We start from the raw sequence: 21,016 nt of genomic DNA, 5'->3' as shown, positions 1-21,016 counted from the left end.
TCATTTACTGTGGCTTCAACTGTTATCTTTAAAATACATAGTTAATGTAGTTCATTTTCTTGAATTTGAATCTTAAATTTATAACCATCTACTGGAAATTTCCAGTAGCACATCTTACTAGCTCCAACTTTTTAACATATGTAAACCAAACCTTTCTAAATCTTCCAACTTGCTCTGACTTACTTCTGTCCAAGATTCTATCCACATTTAGCTTCCAGGCCTTAAAACGTTGATCATTAGTGGCTTCTTTTTTTTCTACGTACCCAATTAGATGCTAACTTTCATGGGACTTTGGAAGATGTGTTTGGAAAAAAATTCTAGGTTAAATGAAGAAAGGTTAGTCCTTTCAAAAAATGGTGCTGGAATACTCTATTCATATGCAAAAAAGTTGAGTCTTGACCCTTACAGATTTGCAAAAATTAACTTTGAATGGATCATAGACTTAAATGTAAGAGAAAAAACTAAAAACTTCTAAAAGGAAACATAAAAGAAAATATTTGTGATCTTGGGTTAGGCAAAGATTTTTTTTAGCTGGGCACGGTGGCTCACGTCTGTAATCCCAGCACTTTGGGAGGCCGAGGCAGGCGGATCACGAGATCAGGAGATCGAGACCATCCTGGCTAACACGGTGAAACCCCATCTGTACAAAAAATACAAAAAAATTAGCTTGGCGTGGTGGCATGTGCCTGTAGTCCCAGCTACTCAGGAGGCTGAGGCAGGAGAATTGCTTGAACCCGAGAGGCGGAGGCTGCAGTGAGCCAAGATTGCGTTACTGCACTCCAGCCTGGGCGACAGAGCAGGACTCAGTCTCAAAAAAAAAAAAAAATTTTTTTTTAGATAGGACACAAAAAGTACAAACAATAAATTAAAAAACTGATGAAAAAATTGTTAAATTGGACTTGATAAAAATTTAAAACTTTCACTGTTAAAAATATATCAAGAAAACTTACAAAGCACAGATTGGCAGAAAATATTTTTACAAAGCAAGTTTTGTAAAATGTTGCTTTGTAAAAATAAATCAAGTTTAATAAAGGACTTTTATTAAGTATATATAAAGAAATCTTACAATTTAATGGTAATAAAACAACCTGCTGGGCTTCGTGGCTCATGCCTGTAGTCCGAACACTTTAGGAGGCCGAGGCAGGAGTATCACTTGAGTCCAGGAATTGAATGGGTAACATTGAGCTGTGATCATACCACTCTAGCCTGGGCAACATAGTGAGATCCTGTGTCTGCAATAAACAAACAAATGAAAAAACTAGCTGGGGATGGTGGTACTTACCTGTAGTCCTAGTTGTTCAGGAGGCTGAGGTGGAAGGATTGCTTGAGCCCAGGAGTTCAAGGCAGAAGGTACACTATGATGGCAACACTGCACTCCAGCCTGGGAAACAACGTGAGAGCCTGTCTCAAAAAAAAAAAAAAAAAAAAAAAGAAAGAAAAGCTAATTTTAACAAAAGGTCAGATCTGAGTAGATACTTTCCCAATGATTATATGTATGGTAAATAAATAGATGAAAAGATGTTCAACATCATAGTTCTCAGAGAAATGCAGATTAAAACCTCACAGAGATGCCACTAAATACACAATAGAATGACTAAGATAAAAATGACTGAAAATATCACACCTTGGCAAGAATGTGTAGAAATTGCAATTGTCATTACAACCCACATACATTCTTATACATTGGAATGTAATATGGTACTTTATACTTTGAGGAACAGTTTAGCAGTTCAGAAATTAGACAACATCTTGACCATATGATAAAAAATACTATCACTAACGAGGGGCAGGTAAATATCATGTGCCTTCTTTTTGTGACACCTTGAAATTTCACCTAATATATCTGATGAGAATGCATAATCTAAATTTAGTCATGAAGAAACATCAGGCACATCCCAGATAAGGGATGTTCTATTGTAAAGGTTGTTCTATTACACAGGATTCTTTCACCTGTGTAAATTGGTAAAAGACAAAAAGATGGTAGAGATAGATATTCCAAATTAAATAAGGCAAAAGAGATATAACAGGGAAATGCAATCAATACCTAACTTGGATGGGGTCCTGAATTAGAGAAAATAGGCTCTAAAGGCTGCTATTGAGTCAGTTGACAAACGTGGAATATGGACAATAGATTAAAAAATCAGTGTTACAAAAGTTGATAATTATGTTGAGGTTATATAAGAAAATAACCCAGTTCTTAAGACACACACACTGAAGAGCTTAGGGGCAAAGGGCTATGATATATGTACTTTATTCTCTGAATAATTTTAGAAAAAATTGTGTGTATAGAGAGAATGACCTTGTGTGCACAAGCAAAGGATGAAGCAAGTGGAGCAAAATCTTAATAGGGAATTAATAAAGAATCTTTGTATGTTCTTGGTATTATTACTGTAACTTCTCTGTAAGTCAGAAATTATCTCCCCATAGTTAAAAAAAACTTTTTATTTTATTTATTTATTTTTAAAGTGCTTTGGCTTAAGGATTTAAAGAACTTTTTGTTTGCTTGCCTTTGTTTTTTGCCGGGGAGGGGGTGTATATGGAGGGTGGTGGTAGTTTTTCATTTTCTTTTTATTTCAGATATTTTAAAGTATATTGTAGGCTTTTTGGGGAAGTTGGGAGAGGCAGTAGGCAGGCGTATTTATGATCAATCTTAAGTTTGAATTTCTCAATTTGATAAGTGAGATTGAAAACTAAATGTGGGCTAAGTCTACATGTTGATAATTAGGCTAAAAATACTGTGATACAGATATGCTCATTGAAATTTTTTTAAAAGAATCTGCAAAATGGCTGATAATTTGGATGAATTTATCGAAGAGCGAAAAGCCAAATTGGCCAAAGACAAAGCAGAGTTGGAAAGTGATCCACCTTACATGGAAATGAAGGTAAACTTAATTTTCTTTGAACATGTTTTATTATAATTGTCTATGGAGATTACTCCTGTGTAAATGCAAAATATCCTCTTCTATGAGTGAGAATCTTCTGTTTCGTTCTATGCTGTCATTCTGGGAGCCTAACTCCAGACAGGATTGCAATAATTTTGAATGCAGTTTTTATTTTGTGGTGGTTTATATCTCACAGTGTTTCTCTTATCTCTTGTTGAAGAATTATTTGGTTTATAAAATGATTATGAGACCAGTTCCATTACAAAGAACTTCCGCAACATAAACAGAATAGTTGTAAAAGCAAGTTCTTATGGTCTGTGTGAAAAAATTCGATTTAGTTTAAAAAGTTTTTTTGAAATCTACAAAAGTGAGTTTATTAATTTATTTCGTACTATTTGTATTTCTTAATATAAATTTCTTAAAATAATTGGTTTTTTTTTTTTTTTTGAGATAGAATCTCGCTCTGTTGGCCAGACTGGACTGCAGTGGTGTGATCTCAGCTCACCACAACCTCCGCCTCCCAGGCTCAAGTGATTCTTCTGCCTCAGCCTCATGAGTAGCTGGGACTATAGGTGCCCGCCACTATGCCTGGCTAATTTTTGTATTTTTAGTAGAGTTGAGGTTTCTCTATGTTGGCCAGGCTGGTCTTGAAGTCCTGACCTCGAGATCCACCCACCTCGGCCTCCCAAAATGCTGAGATTACAGGCGTGAGCCACTGCACCCAGCCTAAAATAATTGTTTCTTAAAGCAATGTCTGAAAGGCTTTCTTAAAGCTTTCCTTGTTTAGGTGAAACTGATTTATCCATTTAGCAAATACTTACTGAGATTGTGTTAGGTACTGTGCTAAGCTCTGAGAATACAGCCCTGATTAGAGTGTTGTGGCACCTTCTCAGGGCTCAGTGTGTGTAATAAGATACAGCATGTAGTTTAATCTGTGTCATATGGTTCATCATAATGAAAGTCACCATATATATTGGTTTGTTCAAGATGATCCTGGTTTACCTGTTGTCCAGTGTTTTTTTCTGGTTTAGCATTTGTCCTGGACAAAGGTATCTAGGCTGAAATGACAAATACTATAGATGCTCTAATTACAATTTTACTTACATGGCTAACATTTATTGAGTACTAGCTATGGACAAGGCATATTCTTAAGAGGTTATATTTCACAGTAATCTATGAGGTAAGTGCTGTTATTATAATTTTCCAGATGAGTAAACTGAGGCAAGTTAAGTAATGAGACTAAAGCAGTACAGTTGGTGGAACTAGGCTTTGATCCCTGGCAGCCTGGCTCCAGTGCTTGTCCTCGGAACCAACATAATAGGTTGCCTTTCTTCCATAATAACCTGTCATGTACCAGGAATGCCAAGGACTTTATATGTATCATTTTATTTAATCATAATATCCCTGTTAAGTAGGTGAAAATTTTTTGTTTTATGGATTAAGAAAGTGAAGCTCACAGGAGTTAAGTAATTTGTCCAGGTCCACACAGTGGTGGATTGAGGAGTAGAACCTTTATGCAGCTCCAGAGTCTATCTCTTAACCACTCTCCAGTGTTTAGGACCAGCTTATGGCTTTGGAGTTACATAATTTGGAGTACATAGCTTTAAAGACAGTTTTGCTATAATTTCTAATATTAATTTGTACATAAGTAATTTTAAGTCTTGGTTCAAGTATCACCTGCTCAGTGAGGCCTTGTAGTCCCTCCCCCACCATTTCTGGGCCTCCTTACTTTAATCTGTTTTCTTTTCCCATAACCCCTTGCTGCCACTGTCTATATATCACGTAATCTAATCATGAGTTAATTATGTGTCCCCCCAATAGTTTATAAGCTTCATGATGGCAGAAATTCTTGTATTTTTTAAAACTTACATACTTTCAACGCTTGACAAAATGTTTGGCACTTAATAGGAGCTCAGTAAATATTTGTTGGTAAGTGAATGAGTTAAATATTAGAATATCTGTTATAAAATCAAATACCTTTGGTTAATTCTTCAAACCTTACACTTAGTTTCTTTTATGATGTACTGTGTAATTTCATCAAGCTGTTTAATTAAAATTTGAGGTGGGTTGTATATTTCATGGTTTTTTTTTTCCCCTTTGATTTTGTAAACTTTATGTCTCTTTCAGCACAAGTTGTCAGAGAAGCTTTCTGAAAACAGTAAGATACTGATCTCTATGGCTAAAGAAAACATACCACCAAATAGTCAACAGACCAGGGGTTCCTTAGGTATGTCATTAGATGTGCTAAACTTATTTTAAGATATTCTTAGTGGGCTCTTCTGAAAGAGGTTTGTCTTATCAGAAAAAAAGATTTATTTGGAATCCTAGTAATTTTTCTTTCTGGAATCTTATATAAGTCAATATGGTCTACATATGAAATATAACTCATACTGAAAACTTTGTACTTGTTTTATGTGATACTGCATTAGTTATGATTTGTGGAACTTATAGAAGTAGTTGTATATAACATAACTTTAAAAATTGAAAACTTTGAAAGGAATTTGTGTGTGTGTGTGTGTGAGTACGAGGGAGAGAGAGAGAAGAGAAGCTTTTATTTGTTGACTGAAAATGGTGAACTTGCTCATTTAAAAATTAAATATGCTTAAAGGGTACAAAATGCTGTTTGGTGAAAGACTGTTTTAATTATTGATGATCATGTTGGAGTTGTAAAGAAGTTAATACTGTAGCCATACTAATGCTTTGATTATGGTATGGTATGAAAATATTTGGAAACTTTTTACCACATTTTGGCTTGTTGATAGGTATACATTTTAAAAAAAGAAAATGTATGAATACGTAAAAATTTTTGTTTATTTATTAAATACAGGGTCTCTCTCACCCAGGCTGGAGTGCAGTGGCATGATCATAGTTCAGTATTACCTTGAACTCCTGGGTTCAAGCAATCCTCCTGCCTCGGCCTCCCGAAGTACTACGATTATAGGCCTGAGCCACTGTGCCCAGTCTGTATGAATATATATATATATATATATATATATATATATATATTTATATTTTTTTTTTTTTTTTTTTTCCCCAAGGCTGAGTCTGGCCCTGTTGCCCAGGCTCGAGTGCAGTGGCATGATCTCGGCTCACTGCGACCTCTACCTCCTCCCAGGTTCAGGCGATTCTCCTGTCTCAGCCTCTCAAGTAGCTGAGATTACAGGTGCATGCCACCACACTCAGCTAATTTTTTATATTTTTGGTAGAGACAGGGTTTCGCCATGTTGGCCAGGCTGGTCTCGAACTCCTGACCTCAGGTGATCTGCCCACCCACCTCGGCCTCCCAAAGTGCTGGGGTTACAGGCGTGAGCCACTGTGCCTGATCTGTATCTGTATGAATATTTTTAGTGTGCATTTTGTGATTTATTGATGATGACAAACTTTTTCACAAAAAGAAAGTCAACTATGATAAGTTCATTTGGATAAAGCATTGTTCTCAAATGGACAGCTTTTCATGTCTGTAGGTATACTCCTAAATTGTTTTTGTGTGCCAGTGGATACAAGGGGATGCCAGCCAAGAAACTGAATGGTTAGTAAGCTTTGTCTCTCCATTAGACAAATAGCTCAAAGTGAGTACCCTACTTTTAATATCAGATATACGGATAACTTTCCATTTTGAATCTCTTATAAATTATTAATATGTAACATGAGTGAACTAAAGTATTATATATTGGTAAAATTTTTTAATCTCTAAGGCTCTCAATTTTTTTTTCTGTGAAATAAGTTTGATTGTCTTCCGGTGCTACGTTTTTATGAATCTAAATTTTAATTATTCCAAGAGATAATTTTTAAAAAGTTTAATAGTAGGTTATCTCAAGCACTAAGGTCGCTAAGGTTCATCAGAATCCGTTTTAAATTCTAGGGTTACAGCTTGCTTTGGATTGGGCTGTGGCACCTTTATGACCTCTCAGGAGCTAAACTTTGTTTCCTTATGACATCTATCTCAAAAAGTCGTTATGGGTGAAAGTTAAATATGTGAAAAGATGGCTGGCACATAATTGGTACACAATAAATATTAATTTCTTTTTCTCCTTTACATCTTTTTTTTTTTTTTTTTTTTTTTGGTGAGACAGGGTCTTACTCTGTCACCCAGGCTGGAGTGCAGTGGCATAATCTTGGCTCACTGCAACCTCCACTTTCCAGGCTTAAGTGATTCATCCTCCCTCCTCAGCCTCCAAGTAGCTGAGACTACAGGTGAGCACTACCATGCTGGCTGACTTTTTTATATATACACATATTTTCTGTAGAGGTAGCATTTTGCTGTGTTGCCCAGGCTGGTCTCGAACTCCCTAGCTCAAGCCATCCACCTGCCTCGGCCTCCCAAAGTTCTGGAATTACAGGTGTGAGCCACTTGTGCCTGGCCTTCCATCTTTTTAAAAGTAGTTTTTCGGGCTGGGCATGGTGGCTCATGTAATCCCAACACTTTGGGAGGCCAAGGCCAGCAGATCACTTGAGGTCAGGAGTTCAAGACCAGCCTGGCCAACATGGTGAAACCCCGTCTCTACTAAAAATACAAAAAAATTAGCCCAGCATGATGGCGCAAGCCTATAATCCTAGCTACTTGGGAGGCCGAGGTGGAGGATCACTTGAACCTAGGAGGTGGAGGTTGCTGTGAGCTAAGATTGTGCCCTTGCATTCCAGCCTGGGCGACAGAGAGACTCCATCTCAATTAAAAAAAAAAAATGTAGGTTTTTGAATTGTCTTAGGAATTATTCTTTGATCATTACATTCACATATGATGGAGAGTTAAAAGTATAACTAAAAGATGGTGACCTTTGCCTTTTCATTAATTGATGTTACTTGGGCCTCTGACCTAGGCCGACTTCTCATCTTATACACTCCCCGAGTGTCCATATCCGCTCACACGGCTTTATTTACTATTAGTGTGTTCATGACTTCTGAATCTTTATCTCAGTCCTAGGTTCTATTGTGAACTTGATCCATATGTCTGATTTTCTATTGGACATCTGTACTTGTATGGTCATGTATGGCATGGGCTCAAAATCAAAATTTGCAAAATTAACTTATACTCATGTCAAACTTTCAAGTGCTCCCCATCTCACTGAGCTGGCTGCCTAGTCATCCTTGATTCCTGTCATCTCCTGTCTCCTATATCAAGCAGTTACACAAGTCTAGTTGATTCTGATGCGTAAATCTCAAATAAGGTCACTTGACTGTAATCCCACTGACTTTCTTTTATGCAGGCCTCTGTTGTCTGTAAGATTTTTGTAAAAGCTTCCTAGTGTTTTTGGTGGTTGTTTTGTTTTACAGTCTAGCCCCCTCTACCAAATTGCTGTGTGTTTTTTATATATTTGCATAAAACAAATCTGATCATATTAGTCTCTGCGTCAAACTTCTTTTTTTCTTGTATGATAAATGTTCCATCTTATTATTTCTGCTAGATTGGGTTGGTCAATCCTGTCATGTGCTTCTAGAGGATTGGTTTTCCTTTTGAAGAGTAGTTTTGAACTCATTCAGCTTCTCTTTTGTGCCACAGTGACATGCTAACTTGCCTCCTATTGTATTTCCACTGCCTAGCACAGTGTGCAGCACTTACTGCTTGGAAAAGATGTTTTAAACCAACGAGTTAATGTCCCCATTGCAAAAATAAAACCAATTCTCTTTGGTGTGTTGACTTTGATTTTCATGGAATGCTTCTTCCATTGCCATCTGAAACCATAATTAATAATTTTTGATGCACATGGAATTTTATTAAAGAACAGTATATAATTTGACTAATTTTATACCGCATAAGCTTTAGTTACTGACCTCCTGCTTGATTAATTGTGGCTTTAAAATTCAGTCAAATACATAGTTTCTCACACTGGGAAAAATGTAAAATTATTTGGCAACTAAGGGTTTTCCTTAAGTGGTCTCATTTAGGAATTATAAAAAACAGGTCTAATGTAGGTCAAATTTGGAAATGAGGTATTGACTTAAAGCACTGTAATATCATAGTTTGAATAAGTAATTAAGCATAGTGTAGTAATCAGTGATATATAAACTGGACATACTCATTTTATCCAATGAAAACAATCTTTGATAGCTCATAGTACAACTATCATACAACACTATGATTTTATAAATTCTTTTCTGTTAGATACTGATGATATTCATGGTTAATTCCATGTGATTCTTTCTACCACTATTTATACCTTTCATAAAAGGATTCGAGGTAGCATTACAGTGACTTGGACCAGACTTCACAGGTTAAGGGCATAGGCCTCCACAAGACTGCCTTCACTTTAGACTCCAGTTGCAAATCCAAGGGTCACCAGGACACCCTCAGGTCTGACCATCTGGCTATAAATTTGGGGGTTTCCCCCATCCCCTCAAGTTCAATAATTCATAAGAATGACTCACAGAACTCAAGAAAGTGCTATATTTAATGGTCACAGTTTTATAGCATAAGTATACAGATCAGAACTAGCCAAAGGGAGAGACAAATAGGGTAAGGTCTGGGAGGGTCCAAACATGAAGTATCTGTTAGTCTCAGGGAGGCATTACCCTCCTGGCACATCAGTATGTGACAGGATACAGCATATTGCCAATCAGCCTCACCTGAGCCTGAGTGTCCAGAGTTTTTACTGGATTTTCCTTATGTAGGAATGATTGGTTGAATCATTGCTTCTTGGCTTGATCTCCAGCCCTGCTACATTCATTCCCCATGCGCCTGGCTGATGTCACCTGGCACAAAGGCCCAACCCTCAAATCACATGGTTGGTTTTTCTGGCATGACCAGCTCCCATTTTTGTCATCTCTGTAGTGTAAACTCTCTGGGGGTTCACAATGATTGACTTTGTTAGTATAAACTGTTAGGTGTGGTCCAGGGTACCCACTGTGAATAATAAAGATGTTCCCATCATCGGGTAAATTTTAAGGTCAAACCCACTAGGGGCTCACAATGATTTACCTTGTTAGTGTAAACTATTAGGTGTGGTCCAAGGTGCCCACCGTGAATAATAAAGACCTTCCCATTGTGTGGAAAATTTTAAGGATTTAGAGGTTACTTCCCAGGAAATAGAGGCAAAGGCCATTTACTTTTTTTTCTTTTTTCTTTTCCAAGCCAAGAGAAAGTAACAGTCCAGTTTTTTTATTACATGTAGGATGTACATGATTTAGTTCATATAAGCTAATGAAACAATGTCTTTAATAAGGAGTTTGTCAGAATAACTTACATACTAGTAATATTAAGAGAAAGTCACCTAAAAGTGATCTATAAAAGATCTTTTATCTCCCTAAACTGTTTCTAGGCATAATATTTGTGTTTATTTCATTAAAAGAAATTCTTACTAACTTATTGTTTAACAACAATTACTGTTATTAACAATAATCAATATTGTTGAGAAATACTTACATTAATCTTTTAAATGCTCCCATTAATCTTTTTAAAATGATACAAATTTGTGAAGGTCCTAAAACATATAGTTCCCCCCACCACCCAGTTTTTTTAAGGGAGAGGATCTTGCTCTGTCATCCAGGCTGGTGTGCAGTGGCACCATAATAGCTTACTGTAGCTTAAAACTCCTGGGCTCTGGGTATCTTCCTGCCTCAGCCTCTCGACTAGCTAGGACTATAGGCTCAGGCCACCATGCCCGACTAATTTTTAAATTTTTTGTAAAGATAGAGTCTTGCTATGTTGCCCAGGCTGGTTTTGAACTCTTGGGTTCAAACGATCCTCCCTTCTCTGGCTCCTAAGTAGTTGAGACTATAGGTTTGTGCCACTGCATCTGTCTAATTATAGTTTTAATTACTTGTTTTGAGACGGAGTCTCGCTCTGTTGCCCAGCCTGGAGTGCAGTGGTGCTGTCTCGGCTCACTGCAACCTCTGCCTCCTGGGTTCAAGTGATTCTCCTGCCTCAGCCTCCTGAGTAGCTGGGATTACAGGTGCCTGCCACCACACCCAGCTACTTTTTTTGTGCTTTTCATAGAGACGGGGTTTCACTATCTTGGTCAGGCTGGTCTCGAACTCCTTACCTCAAGTAATCCACCTACCTCGGCCTCCCAAGGTGCTGGGATTACAGGTGTGACCCACAGCACCCAGGCTTATAGTTTTAATTATCAGTCCTCTTTGTCTTAGGTTTATCCTGTTGTAAACTAAATCACAGATACTCTTCTACAGTTTTTATTCATTTTGTATGAGTCAAATGGGTCCTTGTAGTAATACCTTTATAGCTGTAATTTAAGAGTGCAGTGTCTCCTCAATTAGTCACATCTCCTTGTAAGTCACCCATTATGTAAAGGCCTATTATTATGTCCTATAATTTGTCTTTCGATTATTTTTACATAATGCTTTTTATGATAGTATAATAATGAAAAGAAAGTAAAAGTTCCATGGTAATCTGTTTCATAGAGTAATTATGATGAATGCCCTGTTAGAAGGTAAGTTAATTTTAAAGAAGTTATATACTTTAGTCTTAAGTATTTTATGTAAGCCATAACTGCTATAGAAACCAATTACTTCTAATTACTATAGTTCTGAAGTATAATGTTAACTATCTTAGGGTCATTGATGTTATACTTGATGAAGTGACATCACTTCAAATGACCCTAAAGTGACACGAATGCTTTACTTGCTACTAGATCCACCAGAAGACAACAGCCCAATAAGTAAGCCTCACCGTGTTCCTTAGCTCATTAAGTCAATTGAGATGTTACTGTTAATGCATGGTTTAAAAGAATAGGATATTTACATTGTTCTATACAGTTCCTAATTTTATATCTGTGACTTAGCTCTAACGCCATAAAATGGTACAAGACGACAAAAATAAGAATGAAAAAGTTAGTGTTTTCTGTTGACTAAACATTAAATTAATAAAGTTATAAATAACTTAGAAGAGATTATATATTTATATATATTTTGTTATATAAAATTGTTAAGACAATTTTATAATACTATTTGAATTAATAGTGAAAAGCAAATACTGTTAGTAAATAAAACTTTAACTTAATATGAATAATAGGCTGGGCGCAGTGGCTGATGCCTGTAATCCCAGCACTTTGAGAGGCTGAGGTGGGCGGATCATGAGGTCAGGAGTTTGAGACCAGCCTGGCCAATATGGTGAAACCCTGTCTCCACTAAAAATATGGAAATTAGCCAGGGGTGGCAGGTGCCTGTAATCCCAGCTACTTGAGAGGCTGAAGCAGGAGAATCACTTGAACCCGGGAGGCGGAGGTTGCAGTGAGCCAAGATTGCGCCACTGCACTCCAACCTGGGCAACAGAGCGAGACTTCTTCTCAAAATATATATATATATATATATATATATATATATATATATATATATATATATATGTATATGTGAGTAATAATTTAAATGAAAATGAATTATGTTTTTCTTTCCATTCTTCCACATAAACCCACCCAGTAGAATTGAAAAACAGCAGTAAAAGCCACCTTAAACATATGCTTTTTGTAAATTTGTAAATTGCTTGTTCCTGGATGGGAAGGCAGTGTGTTGGCATCATCCTGGCAGCATTGTTGTCTTTTTCTCCTTGGCATAATAGAACATCCATTGTGACCCTGTGTGACTAGTGATATGTAACTTTGGTAACTAACTCTGTGCAGTCAGACCGCTAACAGGAGAAATGGAATATTAAGTATAGTATATTGTTCCCCCTCACCTTTTCTCATTTCTTTCTCTGGCTCAGGCACTCATGCATATATTCATTTGCAGATTTATTCGATGAACATTTTCTTGGGTTAAAGTTATGTGCCAGCATTATAAAATTGAATAGTGTGTGGACCTTGCCTTCATAGATTTTATAGTTTAGTTTTATATATGATGTTCCATTCTGAACATGAGAATCGAAACTTTCTCTCCTTAGGCTTAAATTCTGTATCTTTAAAAAAAGGTTTAGATTCCTTCAAAAGGAAACAGTTCCTTTCTAGGATGATTTAAAATTCCCAGCATATGGAATGCTTTAGTTTCTTTTGGAAGAGAGTTAGAAGCATGTGTAAGAGGTGTCCCTAAGGAATCCTCTGTTACACGCTCTATCATCAAGGAGTTGAATAGGCCAGAAATGTTTATAAAGAGAATTCCAGTGTTGATAGCGGTAAGTGGATTTTAGTATTCTGTAAGAATCCATAAACATCCGCTTATGTTTATATTACGCTGGTCTTTTCCCTGCCTGAAATGTTTCAGTGATGTAGTAAAGCAGTGATATGACACATTTTTGAAAAGTTCCCATCATTCAGCTACATTGTGAGAAATAAGGCACAAATGGTGATTTTTTATATCAGTTTATAAGCTACAGTCAAATTTTATTTCATCTGTAGTGCTCATAGCTGAATCTTTAAGGAAAGTTTTGGCCGGGTGTGGTGGCTCATGCCTGTAGTCTTGGCTACTCAGGAGGCTGAGATGGAAGGATTGCTTGAGGCCAGGAGGTTGAGGCTGCATTGTGCCATGATCACGCCACTGTACTCAAGCCTGGGTGACAGAGCAAGACCCTGTCTCAAAAAAAAAAAAAAAAAAGACAAGTTTTATTTTGTTTAGAAATGATAATTTTTTAATGCTATAGTATTATGTGTATAGTGGAACTAAAAAAGGAATGAAGCTTCAGAAATCTAAATACTCATCTAATGTCTATGCTTCTTGATATAGTATTTTATTATTGAAGATTTGAAAAGTATATAATTTGATTTTTGATAGCTTTCTTGAGATATAATTTATACACCATAACGTACCTATTTAAAGTCTACAATTCAATGGTTTTTAGTATATTTACAAGTTGTACAGTCATCATCATCCCTAAATGTAATTTGATTTTTAAATTTTGTGTAAGGAAACACTACTCAAATTCAAAATTTTTCTTCAAAAATTAACATGCATTTATGGAGTTTCTGTTTGGGATGATGAAAAAATTCTGGAAATGGATAGTGGTGATGATTGTACAACATTGTGAATGTACTTAATGCCACTGGATTGTATGCTTGAAATGATTAAAATGGTAGGTTTTATATTATATATATTTTACCACAATAAAAATTAATATCCATTTTTGTGAAATTAGAAGTGGTTTAACTTCAGAAGTTTTTAGGAATTTCATCCTATCTGAATGCTCTTTGGTAGAAAACTAAAAAAAAAAAGAAATGTCATCCTAAGCAACACATGGCCCTAATAATTTTTTCTCAGAAACATGTTATATTAACGATATTCTTATATGCTAAGAAAATCATGTTACTGGTTTTCTTAGACTGAAAATGATGCATTAAAATTGTTGTTGGTATTTATTTTTATAGAAATTAGTATATAATTAAGTGAAGAAGTAAAGATAATTAGCTTTGCTTTAATTTTGCTGTTCTTGAGAAAGCAAGATGCCAAACAATGCTGGACTACTTATCTTAATGGGGGAAAAAGTAAATGTAATGCACACATGCATATAAATATGTATATGATAATATTAAAGTATCTGTTTATAGATGTATTAAAAAACTCTCTGCATGGAGACAAGAAATAAAAATGTTTGTTGTTCTGGACAGGAGAACAGGGTGGCTAGGGCTCATGGATGAGAATGATATTTTTGATAATATTTTTGATTATGTGAATGTATTATCTATTGAGACATTTTAGTAAAAAACTTACCCTAATCCTAGTCTCCGAATCAGCATAATTGTGTTCCTTCTTACTGTGCTTTGTTACAGGAAGTAGAACTTTGAGACTGGTTTGAAAATGAATTATATTAAGTAGTTGTTTTTTTTCTAGGAATTGATTATGGATTAAGTTTACCACTTGGGGACGACTATGAACGGAAGAAACATAAATTAAAAGAAGAATTGCGGCAAGATTACAGACGTTATCTTACTCAGGTAACGAGTTCTATTAATGAGTTGGGTTTAATGTTTCAGAATTCAGCTCCTAAATTTGTTTTCATAAGGTATTAGTCATATGTGTTAATGTTTAGGTTTTCAGTGGTACTAGCAAAGTAGTAGTATAGTCAAAGTTAAGTGGCATATATGACATTGATAGAGAAAAAATATTGCTGAGAACTGGCGCCATAGATTAATACAGACTTTTGACCTTTTGACTAAGGCAGTGGATTCTAATTTTAAGTGAGATCGTTAATTATGGTTTTTCATGTTTTCTGTAAAGTTGTCATGGTTTGAAGTAGTTCAATCATGGTTTCCCTCTCTTCTACACCCCCCAACTATGTATTAAAATGACATGTGGAGTTCTAGTTGCTAATTGTTTTCCTATGAGCCAAGCTTATACAATTACATTTAATTATTTAGCCACTAAAGCTTTTGTTTTATGATATCATGTTTTACTTAGTAGAACTCTTTAGTGTTTTTGTTAAATTATATAATGGCCGACGTAAAGCTTTATTGTAAGTTTTAAATTTAGATTATAAAATTATTATAAACAATCATGATGTTTGTTGTGATCTCAAGATATTCTTTAATTTTTTACTGCTTTATGTTTGTTCCAAATGTACAAACTGTCTCTTATTTATTCTGATTTACACACGGAGAGAATGAACTTTGACTGAATACACGTTGTCAATGGTTTGTTTCCCTTGACTTTAGGGCATTACACAAGGGAAAAGAAAGGTAGGGTTGTCTGCAAAATGTCCTCCTTCAGTTTTTGCTTTCTCTCTTTTTTTTTTTATGATCTAGTAGCTTGCAATTGTTTGCATTTATGAGATTCAAACCAATTAGGAAAATGGGTTCATTTGTGATTTTGAGATGTTTGAATGGCACCACTTTGTATTCTTGCTTTTAGCAGATGACAGCGTACACATTATAATTTTCTGTTAATATAGTCATTACTTTTGATTCCTGCTTTGCATTTGTTTATTGCTTTCTTATGCATTCTTTTTGAATATTCTGCAGTTAAGTCTGTTTTTAGCATGCAATTTTTCGTTTCTTAAATTATGCTAATCACAGTAAGATTAATAGAGTAGTAGAATATCTAAGATATTTGAACTACATGTTGTCAGAATTTGGATTACTCTGTTTTTGCAACAAAATCTGTAAATTACATTTGTCCATTTATATTAGAAAACAAAGAGAAACAGTTTATGGTTTTACAAAACTGGTTTTAAAAAGAATCTCACGGATTCACCATTCAACTAACGTATTTTAAACACTTATTATGAAGATGTATCAGGTATGCATCCTGTCTTCAAGAGGCTTAGAATTTAGTTGTAGAGATAGCATTCATACAATTCAGAAAGTGGTAACTACAAGAAGGATATAATGATCAAGAAAGTCCTCATAGTGGGAATTTCTATTTTGTGAGGCAATCTAGATTTGGATGATCTAGAGAGAGAATCGAAGTGAGAAAGCTTTTCAGATGGAGAGCATAGAGTAAAGGGGGACCCAGAGGGTAGACTTTAGCTTTGTATGAATGAGGCATATTAGCTTTACCAGCCTGAGTGGGTCAGAGTATCATTCTTTTTGAGAGTAGTAAGGAATAACGATGTGTATAGGATAGGATCAAATTAGAAGGCGGTGGATTTTTAACTGGTTATATGTGATAGGTAGTGATAAGTATCATACTTTCTTAAATAGCCTGTGAAGAGCATGGTAACTGTGTTTTAAGACAGTTCTGCATGTAGAGACTGTCATCTTATTGTCTTAAATTGCTGCTCAACTTGTTAACTGATTTCCTTGTGCTAATTTTCACTCCAGGATAAAAATTCAAATTCCTTAGCATGGCACATGTCTTTCATGTTCCAGCCTGACTCCCTGGGCTTATACCTCATTATCTTCCCCTTCGCTACCTCTTCTTCTTAGGTGGAGTTTTCTTCTGGTATCAGATATTTACTATTTTCTCTTGTAGGTTTTGCATTACTCCCTAGGTAAGATTTTTTAAAAAGATAGTGGTGGGGGACATAAGAAGAAATTGCCTTCATGAAAGTAGAAATCTTTAAATTCAAAGGGATGTGAAGGAGTGTTTTTTTAGATTTTTTTATTTGTTTGTGTGTGTGTGTGTGTGTGTTTTCTGAGACAGTCTTGCTCTGTCGCCCAGGCTGGAGTGCAGTGGTACGATCTTGGCTCACTGCAATCTCCACCTCCCGAGTTCAAGCGATTCTTCTGCCTCAGCTTCCCAAGTAGCTGGGACTACAGGCGTCCACCACCACGCCCAGCTAATTTTTTTGTGTTTTTAGTAGAGCTGGGGTTTCACCTTATTGGCCAGTCTGGTCTCAAACTCCTGACCTTGTGATCTGCCCATTTCAGCCTCCTAAAGTGCTAGGATTACAGGCATGAGCCACCGCACCTGGCCAGTTTTTTAGATTATTAAGAATATAGTCGGCCAGGCATGGTGGCTCACGCGTGTAATCCCAGCACTTTGGGAGGCAGAGGTGGGCGGATCACGAGGTCAGGAGATCGAGACCATCCTGGCTAACACGGTGAAACCCCGTCTCTACTAAAAATACAAAAAAATTAGCCTGGCGTGGTGGCAGGCGCCTGTAGTAGTGGCAGGTGCCTATAGTCCCAGTTACTCGGAAGGCTAAGGCAGGAGAATGGCATGAACCCTGGAGGCGGAGCTTGCAGTGAGCCGAGATCAGGCCACTGCACTCCAGCCTGGGCGACAGAGTGAGACTCCATCTCAAAAAAAAAAAAAAGAAAAAAGAATATAGTCTTGTAGAGGAGCAGTATTTCCTTAAAATTAGAGAGAGTCTTTTGTTCACGTTTGAGAAGGTGGGAATGGAAGGGAAAGCAAGAGAAAAATAAAACTACACAGAATATAGGGAGCTGGCTGTAGCTTCCTGGACCCCCTGAAATATGTATGGTTTCCAAGTCCCACTCATATCTCTTGTGGCTTCCAGACTTGGATTGCATGGATATTTGAGTTAAAAAAAGAAAATCAAATCAAATCTTTTAATTTTGCCAAGAAGAGTTATTAAAACAAACAACTACCATCTTTTTTCCTGTTTTAATTAATTTTTTTTTTTCCTGAGCCCTTCCTGCCCAGAGATGATTTCCTGTTTTTAGGATAAAAGATGCTTGACCGTCTAAACACAGAAAAGACATGTTCTCACGGGAACAGTTTTTAAATTGGGTCAGTTAATTAATATCTCCAGCCCAGACCTCCATCCTGAACTTCAGACTTTTCTAGCTGGCTGCATAATTCACATTTTCACTTTGAAATCTACCTATTATCTTATGTAGACCATGTCCAAAAGAGAATTCTTGATTTTTGTTCTTCCCACCCTCATGCCTGATAAACCTGCACTATCTGTAGCCTGTCCTTTTAATTTCCTTTTTGTTACAGTAATTATTACCTTCTAGCATGCTGTATAATTACTCTTCATTATGTTTATTATTTCTTTTTCATTTTCCCCAGCTTGAATGTATGCTTTTGGAGGGCAGGAATCTTTATTTGTTTTTTTCAGTCCCAAATGCATCAGAGAGTTTGGGCACATGGTAGGCACTCAGTATTTATTGAATGAATGAGTGAATGAATGAATGATTAAAATTTAGCTTTTTGAAAAAACTCACTATGTTGTTCTTTTTTTAAGAATTAAAAAAATTTTTTTTGATAGAGACAGTATAATAATAAAAAAAAAAGTTTTTTTTTTTTTTTTTTTTTAAATACCCAAACTGATCTCGAACTCTTGGGCTCAAGTGTCCCTTCTGCCTTGGCCTCCCAAAGTGCTGGGATTACAGACATGAGCCACCACTCCCAGCCTATGTTGTTGTTATTGTTTATTCTTTTCATTTTATTGAAAATTTCGAACATCATTCTTGACCCATGTTTGGAATGGGAAATTGCCCAATGAAGGAGTGAGGATGTTAAATCTATCTTCCTGGTTGGAACTGTGAATGGGTTTTTCATGCATTTATAACTCTACAAAATAATTAGGTGTATAATGTACTTCAGTATATAGGAGGTAAAATCACTCAGGGATCTGGTCATGTGTCTTATTTTTTCTTTGTCAGATAAGTTTAGAGTTCCATACAGCCAACTTTCAAATTAGCTTTTGTAGCACAACTCATTTGTAAATTCAGATTTAATGACACTTTATTTATTTTTGAGACAGAGTCTCACTCTATCACCCAGGTTAGAGTGCAGTGGTGCTGATCTTGGCTCACTGAAACCTCCACTTCTCAGGTTCAGGGGATTCTCCTGCCTCAGCCTCCCAAGTAGCTGGGACTACAGGCGCGCGGCCCCAAGCCCGGCTAATTTTTTGTGTTTTTAGTAGAGACGGGGTTTCGCCCTGTTGCCCAGGCTGGTCTGAACTCCTGAGCTCAAGTGATCCACCTGTCTCGACCTCCCAACCTGCTAGGATTACAGGCATGAGCCACCCTGCCTGGCCAGATTTAATGAAACTTTATTAATCACTGAGTTTTGCTAATTACTCTCTTTCCATAATGTTTTGAATACAACGCTATTGTAGTAGTTAATACATTGTTTTGTGGTTATTTGCTTACATATCTGTTTCTGCAACTGAATTGTAAATCCCTTGAATATAGGGAAAATATATTTGTATCCCTACCACCTGAAAATAGTACCTGCATAGTATTAGATGGTTGCTAATTGCTTGTTTAGTGAATAAGTAAAAGGCATGGAATTAGGCAGATTGACAATTATTGATTGATTTAATCCTTATAACCTAGTGATGTGTAGATGACATTATTTCTGTTTTACAGACAAGGAAACTGAAGTGAAGTGAAGTACATTATTCCAAATTATTTGACTACTAAGTAACAGTACCAGAAAGTTGGAGATCATATGTATTTTTTTTACCAGTTGGGGATCATGTGTATTTTTTTTTTTTTTTAACCAGTCCTTTGTATTTTCTTTATAGCTTTCAAAGGGATTTTATATTTTTTATCCTCCTTCATCCTTATACCAGCTTTGGTAGGTAGGCAGAGCAGGTACTATTCTCATTTTACAGAAGAAAGTGTCTGTCAGAGAAGTTAAGTGACTTCCTCAGTGTTACATAACTAATAAATGCTTGGGCTAGTCATAGATCCTAGGTCTTTTGACTGCTAGTCTAATGCTGCCTCTACTACACTGCGTTACTTAAATGCTTAATGAACAAGATTGGAGGAACACATAAACAACATTCATAATTTATATCTATTGGCATTTCAGTAGATATTCACTCACATAATTATAGGAAAAATAGAAAAAAACTGTTGTGGCATGCATTAAGGTATTTGTGAGGAAGTTTAAATTTGCCTTGAGAACAAAAAGACAGTAGAGCACTGATAATGAAGAGTATGTGCTTAGAAGACGAATATAAATTGGGAAAGTTTTTCTTCGTGCTTCTAATCATCTTGAATCAATAGACATATATATATTGCAAATGAAAATTAAGGCCTGATTTTCCCTTTCAGGAAGTTGTTGATTGGAAGAAAATTCTCTTTTTTCCAAATGCTTTTGGTATGGTCTATATAGATTTGTAGTTTCTGTCTTCATTCCATTTCATTCGTTTGCTTTGCATAATGTAATACTAGGTTAGAATATAGAATGCAAAGACACATTTATGCAACATATTTTATAAAGGCAATTAGGTAATATATTTTTTTGATGTGTATATATACAGACAAATTTTCTATCTACGAGTGAAACAGATCCATCTACTTTGGGAGTTTCTCTTCCTATTGGTGAGAGGTTATCTGCTAAGGTAGGTGGATAGGAGTAGTTATTGTGGGTAGCAGTTTTCCCAGGCATCAAAATCATAAAAGAACATACTGCTGATTTAAATGCAAATGGAAGATCACATCATTTCTCCATACTTGAATATATTTCTTTTTCAAAAATCCATGGAATCATGTTTATGCTGTTTAAAAAAATTTTCTTGAACACATTTGTAACCATATAATTGTATATTTCTTTAATATGTTGATTCTGTTGCTGTATTCAGTTATACTTAACTGAATATTCAGAATTCATTTTTTTCACCATGGGTTTCTGACTGTAAAGTTTATGCTATGTAACACAGTTATTGGAATGAGTGGATGTGAAATTATAGTGAGCTTTTATGTCGGGTGAGGGTAAGGGTTCTTTGAATGTGTGATTCTGTCACTCCATTAATACACGTGCATGTTCCTTCATGGTGAAAGTGATAAAGCACTGTACACCTCTCGTAGTGACTCAGTCTCACCAGAGTATATCAGAGATCATGAAATAGTATATAAGACAAAATTGACAGTTAATAAATTTCAAAAGACAGACCT

The 21,016-nt window shown here is 36.0% G+C and overlaps 1 protein-coding gene across 23 annotated transcripts in view; it reads left to right on the top strand.

Moving 5' to 3' along the window:
• LOC105482167 (centrosome and spindle pole associated protein 1) overlaps positions 1-21,016 on the top strand; it is a 160,637-nt gene that overhangs the window by 8,066 nt on the left and 131,555 nt on the right. For 9 of the 23 annotated variants that reach the window (XR_011606966.1, XM_011742146.3, XM_011742136.3 and 6 more), the window contains 5 exons: positions 2,774-2,882; positions 5,010-5,109; positions 14,586-14,689; positions 15,407-15,430; positions 20,383-20,463. Coding sequence is in view for 19 of the 23 variants with exons in the window: in XM_011742146.3 (XP_011740448.2) it covers positions 2,784-2,882; positions 5,010-5,109; positions 14,586-14,689; positions 15,407-15,430; positions 20,383-20,463 (408 nt within the window). In the remaining 4 variants the exon portion in view is untranslated. Of the gene's footprint in view, positions 1-2,773; positions 2,883-5,009; positions 5,110-7,055; positions 7,077-11,358; positions 11,492-12,358; positions 12,937-14,585; positions 14,690-15,406; positions 15,431-17,150; positions 17,889-20,382; positions 20,464-21,016 lie in introns of those variants that run through there. The other 14 variants (XM_071068153.1, XM_071068143.1, XM_011742135.3 and 11 more) reach the window with 8 other exon arrangements.

The sequence above is a fragment of the Macaca nemestrina genome, chromosome 8 (genome assembly GCF_043159975.1).
Source record: "Macaca nemestrina isolate mMacNem1 chromosome 8, mMacNem.hap1, whole genome shotgun sequence".
Taxonomy (NCBI): Eukaryota; Metazoa; Chordata; class Mammalia; order Primates; family Cercopithecidae; genus Macaca; species Macaca nemestrina.
The sequence above is the reverse complement of the archived record's forward strand: the minus strand, read 5'-3'. Positions and strand labels throughout refer to the sequence as shown.